The 18,959-nt window shown below is 35.4% G+C and overlaps 1 protein-coding gene across 1 annotated transcript in view; it reads left to right on the top strand.

The window, feature by feature from the left end:
* The window catches only part of LOC130232338 (A disintegrin and metalloproteinase with thrombospondin motifs 7), a 186,647-nt gene that overhangs the window by 44,042 nt on the left and 123,646 nt on the right, over positions 1–18,959 (top strand). Inside the window, exon 8 of the mRNA XM_056462181.1 lies at positions 3,306–3,449. Coding sequence (XP_056318156.1) covers positions 3,306–3,449 — 144 coding nt within the window. The remainder of the gene's footprint in view (positions 1–3,305; positions 3,450–18,959) is intronic.

Raw genomic sequence — 18,959 nt, 5'->3', positions numbered from 1 at the left:
TCAAGCATAAAAAAATGATTAGAATTCAACTTTAGAAAGAATGGGTTGAAATAAATTGTCTTTCTGTTAAAAAGAAATTGAGGAAAGAAATAAAGAGGGGTTAATAATTCTGCCTTCAAATGTATATATATTCTTGACCAGATTTTGAAAATTGATACAGACTGCAGACCTCAACCAAAACTAGACAGTGTTGCATATGGAAATTGCTTATTTTGTGTGGTTCACAAAGCCAAGGTGACTTTGATGAAACATGCATTAGCTCTGTGCTGTTAGCAAACACAGTGCAGTAACACATTTTACTGCAGGGAGCACAAGTCCATTACAGGTTGCATATTCTCTTATTTCTTTCTTTTTTTTTTTTTTTTTTGTATAAAGCTAAACCCGTTTCTTTTATTGGCATGATTGTGAAATTGCAATGCTTTCTGGTACCAATTACAGCTATAAAGTTGCTAGTTTTCCTGGCAATATCTTTCCAGCCATATTTCATTCACATTTGAGTGATTTATTGTATGTAGTTCCTTATGAGATAATAAGAAATAATTTGTAATACATCAGTGTTTGTTCCAGTCCATTATGCAAGTCTTGATTGTGAAGACTAATAGATATAGGTGCAAAATTATATATATATATATATATATAATTGAATGATTTGTAGGAAGCCATAATAAAGACTTAGAGCTTGTTTGAACTCGTGCCATATGGTCTGGCGCACATGCCTTTTATAAATGTTTGCGGTCACACCACATAGAAATATAAACAATGATATCATGATAAACAGTCAAGCACAGCGGGACTCATAAAAGTCAGCCTAGTAAATGGTTCAGAAAGTGTCTCTAGTGATCTGTGTTTCTGTCTATCGCTGAAACAGCAGTCTTTGTAATATAGGACAAAACGTTTTCCTGGGGTGTAACGCTTCACAAAAAAATGATGGTTTGCCATGTAGCTCAGGTTTGAAGTCATGGTTCAGTATATTTTCTGTACAGTGGTTTATTGAGCAAATTGTGGTGCCGTCCTAAAATAAATTCAATTACAGTTATATTTTTCTTAACAGAGATGCCTATTACATATACATTATTATAATTTATTCATTTATTCATTTAGTCCCTTTTTTAATCTTCCGCCACAGCGGAATGAACTGCCAACTTGTCCAGCACATGTTTTACACAGTGGATGCCCTTCCAGCTGCAACCCATCTCTGGGAAACATCCATACACACTCATTCACACTCGGACAATTTAGCCTTCCCAATTCAACTGTACTGCATGTCTTTGGACTGTGGTGGATACCGGAGCTCCCGGAGGAAACCCATGTGAACGCAGGGAGAACATGCTCCACACAGAAATGCCAAATGACCCAGCCAAGGCTCGAACCAGCGACCTTCTTGCTGTGAGGCGACAGCACTACCTACTGCGCCAGTGCGTCGCCCCATTATTATAATAAACACTACAATCAACAACAGTGGCAAAATGATTAAATCCTATTGATTTAATTAAAGTGATTAGGCATAACTATCAATACTTACATATAAAAAGTTCAACTTAATGCAGTTTTTGCACTTATGTCGAGATATAATTAAAATAGCAGTTTTATAATGAAATGTTATTGAATGTAATACTAAGGTGCACATATCTGTGACCTCCTTCATGAAGTATTAATATCACCTAATATACACTTTTGCAAATACAAAACAATACAAACTTGCTCTTTGCAGCTCAATATTTGTCTGTGAGAATATTTATTTTTTATGCAAAAATCATTTGAATATCAAGTACAGATCATGTTCAATGAAGACATTTTGTTAATATCCTTAAAAAAAATTATCAAAGCTATTTTTTTTTTATTTGCTTTGCTAAGAATTCAATTTGGACAACCTTTATTTGAATATTTAGTTCCACTGTTAAGTGGCATTAAATGCTATGTACTTGCATCAAGAAATAAGTACAATGTACTTACTGTGTTCATAATGTATTGCAGAACACTTCTGGTGCCCGTGAGGTGGGATACGTGTAGGGTTAGGGACAGGTTTGGTGATATACAGGTTTAGGTGTGGGTTAAGGTGTAAGGGTTGGTGAACTGTGTAAATAAAAATATAATTACATGCACGTGTTTAATCAATCATAAGTGCAATGTAAAAGCATTTTACATAGCTATTTACTATTTTTGTATTTTTTATTTGCACAGTAAGTACATTGTGATTCATTTCAGTGTAAGTACATATAAGGACACTTAATATAAAGTGGGACTGAATATTTAGATATACAGTATTTTTTGAATCTCTCAGATTCCCACACTATTAATTGTGTGAAAAACGAACATTCAGTGAGGTTTATTCTGAAATAATATTTAGCTTTACTGAACTATGTGCTTTGAGTAACAACAGTACAACACAATCACTCCGGTGTGATCAGTCTAGGCTGGTCGCTGGAGCATACAATCACACCAGTGTGATCAGTCTAGGCTGGTCACAGAGCATACAATTACACCAGTTTGATCAGTCTAGCCTGGTCAATGGCGCATACGATCAGACTGGTGTGATTAGGTCTAGGCTGGTCACTAAAGCATACAATCACACCGGTGTGATCGGTCTAGTCTGGTCACTGTAGCATACAATCACACCAGTGTGATCAGTCTAGGCTGGTCAATTAAGCACACATTCACATCGATGTGATCAGTCTAGACTGGTCACTAAAGCATACAATCACACCAGTGTGATTAGAATGTTTAGTTAGTCACATGACCAGCTGCTGAGTCAGAGAAAAACGTTTTTATCAGTGTTATCTATCAGTGTTTTCAAACAAATAATGTTTATTTTAGGTTTCAGACAAAATACACAAAAGTACTAGGGAAGCAAAACAAAACACTTATGGTTTGTATAAAATAACTATGAATAACAAGCCTATACTTTTGCCAATGATAAAGTTCCGTTGAGAGGTTAACGTGACTTTTTTCAGTATCATAAGTTTCCTGACTGAAGGTAGCTGACTGAAAATTAAAAGACTGTGTGCATATACCCCATTGCTTTATCAGTTTTCATACAGTTATGAAACTAATTATATTTACTATAACAGTACACAGAAAAAAGGACATATAGGGCCAAGGACATAGTGGGGAAAGCTTTAAATGAAGATGCAACATGAAGAATGATATGAAGCTAAATTCATTATTTTTCGCAACACTGCAACCCTTGTTTTGTTTAGCCAGAGGTTAAATTACCAGTTTTTGAGCCAATGTGAAATCAGGCCAGAAGTCAGTCCAGCAGTGTCTTCTCACTCTCTTACTGTGTTTTTTTTGCTCTTCTGACACAGCTTTGGGATTCAGCATGATGGGAACGGGAATGACTGCGAGCCTATTGGGAAAAGGCCCTTCGTCATGTCTCCACAGCTCCTGTATGGTACTTCACCACCCAACTGGTCTCGGTGCAGCCGTGAATACATCACACGCTTCCTTGAGTAAGCTAATAATCATGCCTCTTTCTTTCTTTCTTTCTTTCTTTCTTTCTTTCTGTTCCTATTCAAATAATGGGATGAGTGGGAGGAAATTTTGAGACATTTATGAAAAACTTGGTATAACAATAGCTTTGTTTTTTTTTTATGTAATTTTCGAGCTTAGAATCTAATGGAACATGGCTTTTTTTAATAAAAAACATATGTACTGTCAATGGTCATGTGCTATTAACCTCAAATATGATATTGCCAGTTTTTAAACTGTGTCTCTTCTATATTGCACTGCAAGGAACAAGGTACTGAAATATAATGTACAATATCTGTGAATATTTGCAGCATGTTTCTGTAATTGGCTTTGTTGTAAATATTTGCAGTGTGTTACTTTATTTGGTTGTGCTATGAATATTTGTATTGTGATTCTGTATTTGGTTGCATTCTTAGAATGTACAACCGAGTTTTGTCTGCGTTATCTTCAATTATTACAAGTCAACCCTTTGTCATGTATAATTCATAGACTGTAAAAAATGGATGTAGTTTCTGTGACATCACCCGCAGGTTTCTGATTTTTAGTTTAGTTTAGTTTTTTTTTTTTTTTTCAAATTACCCTGCAAGTGGGTGGGGCCAACTGTCTCTATCTTGTCATTTCGTCATCTTGCCGACCGCACATCACTCTTGGGTAAGCAAAAATGGCAGAGACGCAGGGCGGGAGTCAGAGATGTCTTGTTGTATTTCTCTTAGATCAGTTTTTCTTTGGATGAAGCACTCAGCACTTTATTAAATGCGTACTTACTTACTTGTGTTCTGATTACATGTGCTTGGTTGTATACTACATCAATAATGGTGTGAAGGTTTGGCCTTTTAAAAACAATGAATGCATTGAGCCATGTTAAGCAAGATTCTTGCTAGGCTAATTATGAAATCATGGCAAAGCAGCGTTTCAGGTGACTTTTATAGCCTACAGCTAATAAGCCAGTGGGCTTTTGGAGAGTTCTAAATAAAATTCTAAATAATATATAAATTATTTAAAATAATATAAATGCATTTATAAATCAAATTATGTGAGATTATCACTCACTGGAAAAGTGGAGGCCACAGTTGAATGGTCTGTGAGCACAATTATGTAAATAGCATGCCAAATTATATATATATATGATTGTGAATCAGAAAGCAATACACTGCATAAAGCCACATAAAACAAAAGTACAAATACAATATAAAAGCCAAGTTCATTGGCTGAAATTAATAGAAGTCTTTGTGATGAAGAGCAGGAAATACCTGTGACTCAAGTGGCCACACACTTAATTTTAAATCTTAATATAAATAAATGAAGAATTCAGCCCTTACAGTTGTCACGAAGGGCAAAATTAGCTATATACATGTGCATGCACCAAATATACACCAAACCATTTTTGTGTAAAACACTTTTTTTCTGCTGGGCATTTTATCATGGTTAGTCTATGGAATTAACTGCCTTTTAAAGCCAGTCTTAATGAGGTGTCAGTCGATGAGCTGCAGTTTAGGTCATTTCCATATTGGCTTTGTGAGGAGAGTACAAGGTTGGTGCTTGGTACAGTTACACCAGTGTAATTAGTCTAGGCTGGTCAATGGAGCATACAATCACACTGGTGTGATCAGTCTAGGCTGGTCAATGGAGCATACAATCAGACAGGTGTGATCAGTCGAGGCTGGTCAATGGATCATACAATAACACCAGTGTGATCAGTCTAGGCTGGTTGATGGAGCATACAATCACACCGGTGTAAACTAGGCTGTGAAATGTATCAGTGTTTCAAAAAAAATTGTGTTTATTTTAAATTCCAGACATTTAAATACACATTAAATACAAGTACTAGGCAAGCAAAACATAACATTTATGGTTTATAAGATGATGATGTGAGTTGATGATGGGAGATGGCAATAATAATTGTGCATGGGAAATGATGGGAATAATAATGATAATGGGAGAAGCAATAATAATTATTTTTAAACATAATCAATAGATGCACTTTATTCATATTATATACACACGGTTTAGTTTACAAGTATGTTTACACCCTACGTCTTCAAATTAAACAGCCACATACATTCATGTATTTCAGAATAAGGTGATGAATTAACATGTTGTAAATCCAGCAGCTCTAATCTCTCAATTGAAATGCAGACTAACATAGTGGCGTCTAACACCCGTTATGAATCTAATTATATTAATGTAATTAAACTGTTCTTAAAAATATTTGAGAATCAGATTATGAGCTGTCTCACACTTTAATTAGGATGTGGTATGTATTTGAAGAAAAGGAAAATAGAAACAAAAAATATATGGATAAATCATCATGTTGCACTGTGTCGTGATAAACTTGACACATTGCCTTTGAAACATTAAAGTGATATATTCTAAACAATGTTCATGTTTTAGAAACCCACACTGGGCCATCAGTTTAAATATTTAAAACTTGTGTGTGAAAGGGTTAAACTTTCTGAGCCACTATACAATGATGCTTATAAGTGTTACTTCCAATAAGAGGCCATGGCAACACAAGAGTGTGCTTTGCAGCCTTCCAAAAATAATCATAACCTGACACCTCTGGTTGGTTTAGTTAAAATCAGTGACTATAATGAGTCTCTGGTCACTTTAATATTGCTTTTTTTCCAAACATGCCAAACGAGGATGTAGCTATGGTGGCCTCGTGTCAGTCATGGGAGGTTGAAGGTTGTCTTAATTTGAAGACCCCTTCAAGTGTGTCCTCTAAATGCGGCCTTTATTATCGAGTAATGAAGAATATAACCAATACTGGAGCTCTATCAGATAGCCTTCATTTTGCACTTATGACAGCAAGGTATGTTTAAAGAAAATTTTAGACTCCACTTTTCAATGGATGTATAGCATTTCAGGTTATTTGTATATCTGACAATTAAAACGTTTCGACTTTACAACTTTGCAACTTAAATTTTTTACGTATCATACTAAGGAGCAGTTTTACAGACAGTCTGTATATGTTAAATGGGTTCATAAATGGACCAAGAGTTACATATTTAGAGAGTTTTTGAACCTAGTTTTACATTTAAATAAGTTGGACAAAAGTACACACATTAAAGCCACATATCAATGACAGCTACAATAATTACTAGGCAAAGAAATCAGTCCTCTGTAGGTCAGACTATCTCGTTTCACAGTGCTTCCTTGTCGTCAAAGGACACACTATCATAATCCACGTCCTTCAAAAGCTGCAGGCTCTAAATTGAGAAGCAGATAGAGAATAATAATTTAGTGAATTCACTCATGTTTTTAAAACAGGAAACTACTGGGCATCCGGGCTGAAAAGTTCTTTGCAATCTGCTTATAGCTACAATACATGGCACAGGTGATTAGTTGCTGTCACCTCAGTACCCAATGAGCTTGTTTCTCAACATTTAAATACTCAAAAATCATTCAAAAATCTAAATACTCATTTAAATAAATTTAAATTGCTCTGTTTATACCTGGTATTAAGACACATTTTTTGTTGATTCAATCACAATTAAACAATGGAGACACATTGGCATCCACATGCAGCATTTAAATGTATTTCTTTCGACCACTTTCAACCATTTCTCTGATAAGGGAATCTGTGGGCTTTCTCTGCTCTTTCAAACTAATGCTGCAATAAACAGTGCAAATTTCATAATTTACAAAAAACAAAAAAAAAAAGTTTTGCAAAAAAATTTTAACAAAATTACAATCATATAAAAAGAAACCAGATCAATTAAACACACTTCATGAAATAGGCTACTTCATGCGTATTAGGCTTACAGACTTTATTCTGTTTTACAGTTTTAACATGTAGCCTATGTGCTTTAAAAATCATTCATTTAACAGTTTTAGAACTTAGAAAGTAATTAAATTAATTAAATAATAATAATAAAACATTATGCAAAAGACCAAAAATGATCATGTGAAAAGACCAATCATGTATCATCCACTTGTATCAAGGCTTTTATCAAATCCCTAAATGTTACGGTCTTCACAGGACTGTTTTTATAGCCTTGCTCCCACCAGATTTTATTCCGCACCCAACTGCAACAATCTTTTGTTCACTCGCTGCCCATTTACAATATTTTTTTCTCCTTTTTTCTTGCTCTGCAAGAAATCTGGTTGGGTCCAAGCGGCAACCTCCCGCTCTCCCTCGGGAAGCCAATACGGAAGTAACTGAAACTGCAATTCATCGAAATTCCGCTAGTCCTGGCTCCATATGGAGCAAATTTCAATTGAGCCCACTGTTAGAATGGCCAACTTTACAGCAGAAAAAAAGGTGTTTACAGCCTGGTACAAAGAACGATTTTGGTTCATATAGCTAATATTACCCTTCATGACAACTATGAGGGGGGTGATTTTTTAAAAAACTCATCCATTTCCTTCATATTAGGTTATATTAAGTTTGCATAATTAAGGGCGTGACCATTTGAGTGACAGCTAGGTCTCGCTGGTCGCCATCACTTCACCTCAGCTGACTTCTGCAGATTAGCCGTTGAACTCGGCATATTCATCATATTTTTGTGTTGTTTTATGTGGCTTTACACAGTCAGTCAGATGATATGGCATGCTGTGTGCACTTAATTGTGCTCACAAACCATTCACGTGGCCTCCTTTTCCCATGTGAGTAAAGTTATATACTTATACACCATCTCTATAAATGTATTTGTTTTATTTAAGATTATTTATCATTTCAAATTTCTTTAGAGCTGTAAAGCACTTCAGAATCTGACAGACTGGTTAGCTGTAGGCTCTAAAACAGTCATCTGAAGCGTTGTCATACAGTGTTATGCTGGATTTCATCAAAAGCCTTGCATTTACTAACACAGACTATATCTGAAGTGTTTGGAAGTAATTCGCAATTTCCTCCTGTAGAAAAACATAAGAACAATGTTTAGTGGCTCACTGTATTACAGTGTTTTTAAAAGTCTAAACACTTTATTGATGTTGTGTACAACCAAGCAAATGTGGTCAGAACACAAACGAGTCACAGGTAATAAAGTATTAAGCGTTTTCCCAAAGTAAAGTCTGTCTAAGCCAGGTCCAAGCAAAATGCCAGCAGGTGTCTGCTCCGCTCACTCCCCGCCTCTTTGCCCTTGTTTGGTATCCCGCCGTGGGTGCGATGACGCGCGAAGAAAATGGCGACGGTTGGCCGCGCCTACTTGTAGCTTCTTTTGCAGTGTTCAGAAACCTATGGGTGATGTCACGAATACTACGTCCATATCTTTTACAGTCTATGGTTGGGTCCCGCAGCTCACGGAATGCAGGTTTGCTGGAATGCAGACCTCTACTTTGCATTAAAATAAATATATTAAATGTACATTAAAATGATTTTGCACATGAAATAAAATATTCACAAACCTGTATCTTATTAAAAACATTAGTTCAGGGGTGCTACGTGAGAGCTACTGTTTGGAGAAAATGAAACAGTCATATTTCAAAAATCTATTTTGCAGTCAGATACATAGCCCTTTTTATTTTTGTGAAAGAAAAAAGATTAAACATATTGGGACTGTTGAGAGATTTATTTCACCTTTAATACAAAAGCCAGATTATCAACAACAAAGTTTAAATCGGCCTCCAGTGTGTTTCAGCAGCACGTCCCACTGAGTTTCAGAATGAGCTCAGCAGGCAGTGTTTAGCAGATATTTGAACACATTCAACTACATGTTAAATCATCACACTGTTAAAGCCATCCGGTCAAATGGGTTTTCAACTACCTCTGATAGTGGTAGAAAATATTTCACAGCACCTTCAGATATGTACTGTACTAAGCATTGTTCATTAGTGATCAGATCGACGAAAACAAATCTTAATAACAGGTGTGAACAGGGTCAGTGTCATTTTCATTAGCAATCTGCAGCACATTTTTGGAAATCCTTCTCCTCCTCAGCTCCACCTGTATATAGATCTGCTATGGAGGTTACATTGTGCTATGTTTGCAGCAGTGTGTTATTTTATCAGACATCATGTCTGTGAAAAATAGTGTCAGTAGCAGGTCACTGTACTTGCTCTGCACCAATAACCCAAGCAGCAGAGCAGCAAAAGTTAGCACCAACACCAAACACGTAAACATTGCCATATAAATATTCATCACTACACTAAATCTCTCCGAGAGCTGTCAAGAAATGTGATTGTCACCTCTAAAACCTAATACTGAGAGCAGCTGGAAAACTTCAAGGAGTTTCAGCTCATTTGTCAATTCGAGGAATTATCAGCTCTGGTTGTCACAGCTCTGTTTTTGTTATGATAAAAACCTTACTTCATCGTCAGTTATTTTAGCTTCAGGAACAAATAGTGTTTGCATAAAAAGGCCTGATGGCCAATTTTGTCTGATGGCACAAATTGTAGCAATCTTTGTACCCTCTGATTTTTATCACTAAGGGAAGTTAATGGAGCCCTTCTCTGCAGTGACTGCTTTATCAGCCTCTTACCCTCTCAAAAAGCTGGTTCTGTCCTTCCTGAACCTTGCATATGTGTGTTGCCAAGGGCAAGGCGAATGTCTGAAATTTCGTTAGACAGAACAAGGCTATGCTAATTCCTCTGTCATAGTCATACTAGTTTTGTTGCCTGCCATATGGAGCACATTAGGCAAGGCTTGCCTGCTGCTGCTTGGGGGGAAATGTTTAACACAACACAAGACAGGATGGGGCTGTGCTACAATATCTTAGCCAACTGAGGAACTGAGTAATTAGTTTATCTTAATGACTTTGAGGTTTTGATGGCTTCGGTCTACCTCTATTAGTGTATCAGCATTTTACACTCTTGGCCAGATGAGAGCCATTTCTTTTTCTTGGTTTATATGCGTCTGAGGCCATTGTTTAGATGACAGAGCTGCAGAGGCACCATGGTGCAGAAGCGCTGAATGCTAACAGCTGAATGTAACTGACATAATATACTTTGACAGCTGCAATACATTGAAGAAAACCAAATCAACACGTGCACTTATAAAAATAATATCAACAAAATGCAGACAAATCAGCAGCTTATTAAATCACATTGTCTTGTGTTTTAATCAAAATGCCCCTATTTTTTTTAGTGTTACCTTTAACGCAGTATTTAATGTAGCTGTTTGTGAATGTAAAATATTTACTGTCAATTTAAATTTGTGTTTTATTTGTACGCAAGGTTGTGCACCATTAAAAATTTTATTTACTGTAGCTGTTTCCATCTATTTTTATGCACATTTTGGATTCTCGCATAATATATGCATACATGTTGAAAATGCGCATAAAAAATGTATGCGCATAACTGAGTAGAATAAACTTTATATTCAATGAGTAAAAATGTGCATAAACTACGATGGAACACTTGTACCAAATGAATTATTGTATGTGCATTAAAAAATGTGTAAAAATGTGTGTGATGGGATGCAATAATAGACAAACCTGGGCCGACCAACTTAAACAGCTGAAATGTTGTTTTGTTCATTCTAAAACGCTTTAACCATTTCAGTATTAATATAAAAGTTCTGTCCAATTTCTGTTTACCGGAGAGAAGACTTTTCAACGCATTTCTAATAATAATAATTTTAATAACTCATTTCTAATAACTGATTTATTTTCTCTTTACTATGATGACAGTAAATAACATTTGACTAGATATTTTTCAAGACACTTCTATACAGCCTAAAGTGACATTTAAAGGCTTAACTAGGTTAATTAGGTTAACTAGGCAGGTTATGGTAATTAGGCAAGTTATTGTTTAATGATGGTTTGTTCTGTAGACTACTGAAAAAAATATATATAGCTTAAAGGGGCTAATAACATTGACCTTAAAATGGTTTTTAAAAAATTTAAAACTGCTTTTATTCTAGCTGAAATGAAACAAATAAGACTTTCACCAGAAGAAAAAAAATATTATCAGACATACTGTGAAAATTTCCTTGCTCTGTTAAACATTATTTGAGAAATATTTTAAAAAGAAAAAAATTAAAAGAGAGGCTAATAATTCTGACTTCAACTGTATATAAATCACAGATTTATACCAAACTTCCATCTGTCAGCAGGCGGGGCTATAGCTGTGACTCAATATTGGCATGTAGATGTCTTCAGGAGAGGAATCACATCAAACCTGTGACTCTTAAGGTAGATCAGACATTGTGTGGCTGAGTTACAAGTATTTTTTCTTCTATGGCGATACAGTTCGCCAATCTAGATCTTCACAATTTCACATCACAAAGGCCTTTGGATTAAACTATTGGAGCATGGATTTGATCTGATAAAATTTATAGGAAGAGTTTGTTACAGTGTAAAACAAGTCATTTCCTGTTACCAGCAAGTGGTGCTATGACTGTAGCTGGATATTGGCATGTAAACGTGTTCAGGTCAGGGCTCTTATCAAACGTGTGAATTTTGAGGCAGATCAGACAATGCATGCCTTAGTTATAACAACTTCCTGTTCCATGGCAAAACATTAACATTTGTGAGGCCGCCACGGACACGCCCCTCAAGATCTTCGCAATTTAACGTCGCCAAGGCCTTTAGATGACAAAAGCCTATTTTGGTGTTGATCTGATAAAATACCTAGGAGGAGTTTGTTAAAGTACGCCTGGAAGGTACAAGAGGTGGTTGGTGCAATTTTTTTAGCATAAGAACAGGACATGTTATTGGATATAACTCTGTTTTTTGACCACACTTCAATATTATTGTTCATTTATTCGCTTTCTGGAAATTAGAACAGAATTTTGAAATAGTTTTGAGACAAATCTTTGCGCTTAACAAACAAAATTAAACAAGTAGGTTAATGGATGTCTTCAGTAGAGTGAGTTTCCACCATTTCCTTACGCCATGAAAAGTAAAGAAGTAAAGTAAAGAGAAAAAGGAAAGTAAAGAGAAAGTAAAGAGGCTGAATGGAGGAGGCTTGTTCTTTATCGTAACTGCTTTCTCACAAGTAAAGTGTTCACTTTTTAAACTTACAAAGTCTGCCATGTAGCAAATGTGCCATGCTGTGACACAACTGACTCTTAAAGGGAATAGGAGATGAGACTCTGATTGGTTTAATGCACATTATGCTCAAAACACACCCATAACTTATTAAGAGAATAATCACAACCCTGTTAGACCATGCGCCAAGGCGCTATTTGTATTTTCCCAACCTTAAAATAGCAAAAGTGGATTCGGACACACTGAATGCTTTTGTGCCATGCACTTTAGTCTTTGCTCTTAGATTGTTAAAATAAAGCCCCAAGTTTTACAAGGTTTACTTACAAAAAGATTTTATACATTGCAAAGAATAAGTCAGACAGTCATACAGGAACACCAGTTGCTGCAGAGTGTGACGCAAAAGCTAACCAATCACCAGGGTTTATCTGCTTTCCCCTAATTCAAGGCCCATCTCATCATAGATGACATCCAGCTGTCTTTAAAGCACTTTTCTTAGGAAGTCTTAATAATGTTTTTTTTTTAATATATGGTGTTTTTAACAAACAGAAGACGTGTCCATACTGCCTGCTAACTGTTCCTTTGCTCTTTTGTTTATGTCCACGTGAGTTTCCCACACATGAATTCTGACCAATCCAGTTCAGTAAATACATATAGCCAGGACTGATGTGGATGATGTCACATGATCGCTTTTTGGTTCGTTTCAACTGGTTAATTTCAGAGCAGTCGGTCTGGTGTGAAACAGAACCTGAACGGCTGAAAAAAATGCTACAGTGTATCATTTATAACCTTGGAGCAAAGAAAACGTATAACAGCTGTGAAAGCACCCAAAGAGACTCAACATGATTTAAATTCCTCAGAGTTCTTTTTCATTCTCTGATTAGTAATTTTTAAAGAAGTTGTAAATGATTTTGCAGCAATATACTACTAAACAAAAATCCAGATGGCATCCGTGCTGCTGAGAGTGATGTTTAGTTAATGTAAATGCAAATTTGTGCTGTGCTCTTTCCTCCCAATAGCAAAATAAACAACAACAAATTAAAGCGGTGAGAATGCACGAATAAAGAAACATCTCATCATATTGATATGGCTATGTGTTTAGAAGATCTACAATTCACACAGGCATAATGTCGAGAGATGAGGTAAATAAAATTATCAATATTCAAGTTATGACAGGATGAGCATGAAGTACATTTGAGATTATAAATTGTGTAGATCTGGCTTGACAGTGCTCAGCATAGAGTACAGCCCATTTTGAAAATGAATATTTGTATCTACTCAGTGAATATAGGCAGTGCATTTTAGTGCATTTAAACAAAACAGATATATTTATTAAAATAATATTTTAGTCATCAAACATATTTAGAAATTGAAATGTAATACAATTAAATTCATGCAAAATATTGGGAAAAAAATACAAATGACAAAATTTCATCATTTTTTTATTATTATAATTTTTTTTTGTTTGTTTGTTTCTCTTGATTTTTCCTCTTTTTTAAAAATTTGTATTTGATATTTTTCTATAACATATAAATTTGGGTGTACTAGTTTTTGGACCATTATCAAAAGTTATTGTGTTAGATAAGCTCCAGTTTTTGGCTTCAGTACTGCCTAATCTAATGTATATGCACAAATATAATATTGTAGATCTTCCTATTAAAAATATGAATTTAAAAGATAGATTTGTGAGGGGTGTACCTGTACTGTATATGCTGAGCACTCTATGTCATTAATCCATGTCTCTGCACAACACAATACTATTTTTGCATTATGTTGAACAAGAAAGTCATTCATTGCCATATCATTCTCTCAGAAGCACCCATACATTATATGTCACATCCTTAGGATTTTCTCAGCAAAACATACATCAATCTATTGGCTAAGAGTTTTTACAAAAAAAAAGTCTTTCACAAAAGGAATCTATTGGTTTTTAAAGGATAAGAAATTAATTTTTAAAAGATTTGTTACAAGCTGTTCACACATTTGCAGTTTGCAACAGAAAAACAATACGTGAACATTTTTTAAATTAACTAATTTAAATTCAGTTTTGTTTCTGACATTGAATCAAGGCAAAGTAAACAATGCATGAATTTAATTAAGTTAAATTAAAACTAATACATATTACTCTATTTTTTTAATTAGAAAATCATTCGTTGAATAGTTGTTTAACTAATAGTTGTTCACAAAATCAAAATCTCTACATTTGAAGGTTTTGTACAGGCCTAATGTGCACATTTCGTTTTCCAGAAAGACATTACACATTAAATTTAGTAAATTCCTCTCACCATTCCACTTCTCTTTCAGTTATTGTCTTTCATCTTTTGGAAGTCCATGTGAGCGCGTTACTGACTTATGATGTAAACCTGGCAATACACACTAATGTTGCTAACTCTGGTTGTTGTTGTTTTTTTTTTAATATGGCTTGGTTTACAAAGAATTTGTAGGGAGGACCATGTGGTTTGAGAGGCTTAGATGGCATGTGTCCAGAAACAGATTCCCCTTGTTATATGAACAGTTTAGTCTTCATTACTCAACCGTACCAAAACAATTGTGGGCTTTTAAGAGGATGTTTGTAGCAGTATGTATACAATTAGCCTGCATGTCAGTTCAAGCTGCTGTGTGTTTCCTGTTTTATTTAAACTTTATTGGAGACTTAAACTTAAAGCCTGACATGGTGCCGTTTTGACATGAAAATGGTTGTTTAGAAACTTAAGTCTATATGTACGACAAATTGCTTGATGCTGTTCTAAATATAAGCATGGCTTTCATGCATGCATTGATGCTTAGTTCAGTTGGTTTAGTAAATAAATTATCTAATTAATTTGATTCTAATCAAATCATTACTGTAATTAAATCCTTACAAAAAAATTATTGAATTGAAGTGTCAAATTATTTGTCAATTACGACATGAAATATCGATCTATTGTCTCATCGATTCGTTTGTTGGGTAAAATTGCTAATTTTTACTGTCATTCAATGTGTTTTGGTCATTATCAATGCACTGTCACTTTAATTGAGTGTGAGCAGTGAAAAAAATAGACCCAGCGCAGAAATGATCGTGGCACTGCTGCTTTAGCTCTGCTCACCCTCCGCACTGACACGCTGCTTCCGCATGCGGTATAAAATCACTAATATTTATCCGTTAACATGGATGCTGAAAAAAACATGCACAGCTCATGCTCTGCTCATGCATGCGGTGAGAAAGGTGCATAAAAACGAGGACTTCCAGGATGAACAGATGCACCGGGCCGCGCTTGGACACATGGTGCTCGGGTAGGGTTGAGTTTCATTTTTTGGGCCTTTCCTAAGCTCTACTCCCCTCTCCCCCAACAGCCCGCACTCACATCACATTTTATCTTCCGAGCCTGAGCACGTTTACATCATCAATGATGCGACTGTTCAGTTAAGAGAAGAGCTCATGCTCAGTACAGTGGAGATTACTTTAGTTATATTATTTTGTATTATTTTAAGTCATTTTGGGATGCAGTGACACACAGTCAAAGCTTTTGCTGAACAGATCCACAACTTTTGACGCTCGTACAGTACTTTCATAAAATCATTGTGCTGCATGTATTTGAAGGTTTGCTGAAGGTGGCAGCTGGTCGTGTTCAAGTTCATTGAATAGTAAGAATGATTAATAAATGAATATGAAACAGTCATATGAAACCATAGCCATGTGAAACAGTCCCTTAAAAGTGAAATTGTGTCTTCAGTCAAACATGCCCATGCACACTTCGGATAATCTACACCCTAACTCAAGTTTGGCTAAAAGATCCAATCATGATTTATAGTGTTACAGCACAATTTTTGCATATTATGCTGTTTCTTGCTATTTTTTTCTTGAGTTTTCTAAACTAGCTTTATGCTTTTTAGATAAGAACAAGCATGAGAATATGGTATGCACACCGAAGTGACATCACTGGACAGATTTGAAAGTTTGGCTATGTAGATGACTATGCACCCAAAACACAGGCTCGCTGGAAATACATACTTCAGCTTATTTTTTTGTGAAACCGTAAAATCGTAGTTTAACATACATTTAACTACATACATTAACAACATTTAAGATGTTCTTGTTGTTTTTTTCATTAATTGATATTTACAGGGACATATTACCAATGTATAAAGGACTGTTTTTATGCCTCACCTGTCTATCACCATATGGCCTTTGTACAGTGACTTTGTACAGTGTTGTACTTATGATGCAGAGTGCTCAGGTTCAAGTCCGGTGAAGCAAGGGTCCTCAAGAGAGATAAAAGCAAAGTAAAATCAAAGTAAAACTTTATGTAGTCGCAGTGTACTTTTCTCTTACATTTTCTTTTGAAAAAAATTATTGATTTAAAGGGCACCTACAGTATGATGAAAATCCTCTTTTGTAAGCTGTTTGGACAGAACTGTATATAGTGTGTCCACTATTGGGGTGATAAACACAATAAGTCTCTTTTTTAAATTTCCTGATGTTAAAATAGGATCCAAATCCCTCCCATTTTGAGGCCCACCGCAATTTGACAAAGGAGTAAGGTCCCCCACCCCCCCACCCCCTTAACATGTCTCCATAGTAACGCGTGTAAACATATCAACAAGACAGGATGTATGCAAAGCAAATGGGATTAATAGATTTGTTCAGCTCTCTGTGATCAATCATCATCAAATGTGATCAAGAATGAGTTTTGCAAGTTTAAAACATTTTTAAATCAGTGCTTGTTTGTAATGAATGACAGCAATTTTATCGTCTTTATCACCACAGCCACGTGTCAGTATAAATATAAAAGAAGGTACTTCAATCCCTGATTGTGGACGTTAAATCAGGTTCATCTTGTACATCAACATAACAGATATCCATACAGCATTGGATATTAATGTGTATCCTGTCACATTTACATGCAGAAGCGGTGCAAAGCTAAACGCGCACAATGTGTGTGTGTCTGTCTGTAAATATGCGTGAATTTTATAACGACTCATCGTTACAACTCCACAACCAAAACATCAAATAATCGTTGATAAAATTCTTACTGTAGTATTTCTCACAAACGTTACGTGAGATCTGCTTCCTTCATGTCTGTCACTGTGCTGCTTATCTGACGCAGCTGAGCTGGAGATTGAGGCACACTCTGACAGGCATGTGGGAACGTTAGGCAGGGAGAACTAGCATTAAAGGCACAGGCAACAAAAACAACTACATTGTGTTCAGAGCAGAAAATTCCAACAAATAAATAATCTGATGGGTGTTTAGAGCTAAAATTTTCCAGACACATTCTGAAGACACAAACAACAGCTAAATCTTGTAATAAGCGGTAAAATAAGTGCCCTTTAAGTCTTGTCCAAGAAGGACATGCATTTGAAATAAATGTACTGTAAGTAACGTATTTTGGATTCACTGAAATGGTGCCCGCTAGGGAATTTGTCAAATGAAACGTACAACAAAATGTACCCAGATCAATGTATTTTACAAAAATGTGGGCTGAGGTTTGTATTTTCAATAATCCTGGGTTGCAACAACTTTTACATTTCTAAAAGCTCAATTGTTTCACTACACTGTGAAATTACTGGTTAAAGGCCAAATTCAGTGCACTCTTTTCTAAATGTGTTAACCAAAGGCCCAATATCAAAACAACAAAGAATCAGTGCATCAAAGGAAAAGTCTTCACAGAATGCTTTCAGGAAGTTTCTGTACTGTAGGTTGTCTTGTATCTCTGCTATATACAATAGTGAGGAAGTCCTAACAATAATGTATTTGTTTTCTCTTTTTTGTGCTAGACTTCTCTCTAAACAATACTATGCTGTTTCAACCCAAATGTGGGTTTAATATTGACAAACTAAATGTATGGGTGTAAATACTACCTTTTGATTTTGTTGTTAACCATTAAAACTAGGGAAGGCATTTTTCCCTCCTAGAAACAGATTTTACACATTCAAACTTTTCATTTATTCATTTATTCATGTATTATTTATTTATTTAAATTATGTGTTTGTGCATAATTTTGTTCTTAACCTCATTGAAATGTTTGTAAATTTGGAGTAAACGAATATGCAGTAAACGCTGGTCATTAAATGTAAAAATTGGTCATTTCCATAAAAACACACCCAAACATCTCCCTATAGGGGCTTTACACAGAATGCTTCTTTTAAGCTTTGTAAACTCTTGTCAAAAATATGGTGCAGACTAGTGATGCGCAGATCAGCTGAAATGACAACCAAATCCGCGGCTTCATACTAATCATCCACCCGCCACCCGCCCGTACATATAGTTTTATCTGATGTATGTATCGGCACCCGATCGTCACTTTAATAATTTACTTCTTTGTTTTAGGCATGATGATTGGTCACCGTGAAAGTCCAGCGCAGAGCATGTTAGTTATGCACCTGTGCGGGTCCAAACACGTTCACATTGCTTAATACACACAGAATGTACAGCAATACACAAACGAAAAACACAACAAAAAATAAAGGATTAAAATGCTAATAAAATTATTTTATTACTTAAAAATTATAAAATGACTACTAATTAATTAGCTTAACTAGGCAGGGTAGGTAACTAGGCAAGTAATTGTATAATGATGGTTTATTCTGTAGACTATCGAAAAAAATATAGCTTTTTTACCTTAAAATGGTTAAAAAAAAAAA

This window comes from Danio aesculapii, chromosome 7 (genome assembly GCF_903798145.1).
Source record: "Danio aesculapii chromosome 7, fDanAes4.1, whole genome shotgun sequence".
In the NCBI taxonomy this organism is placed as follows: Eukaryota; Metazoa; Chordata; class Actinopteri; order Cypriniformes; family Danionidae; genus Danio; species Danio aesculapii.
The sequence above is the reverse complement of the archived record's forward strand: the minus strand, read 5'-3'. Positions and strand labels throughout refer to the sequence as shown.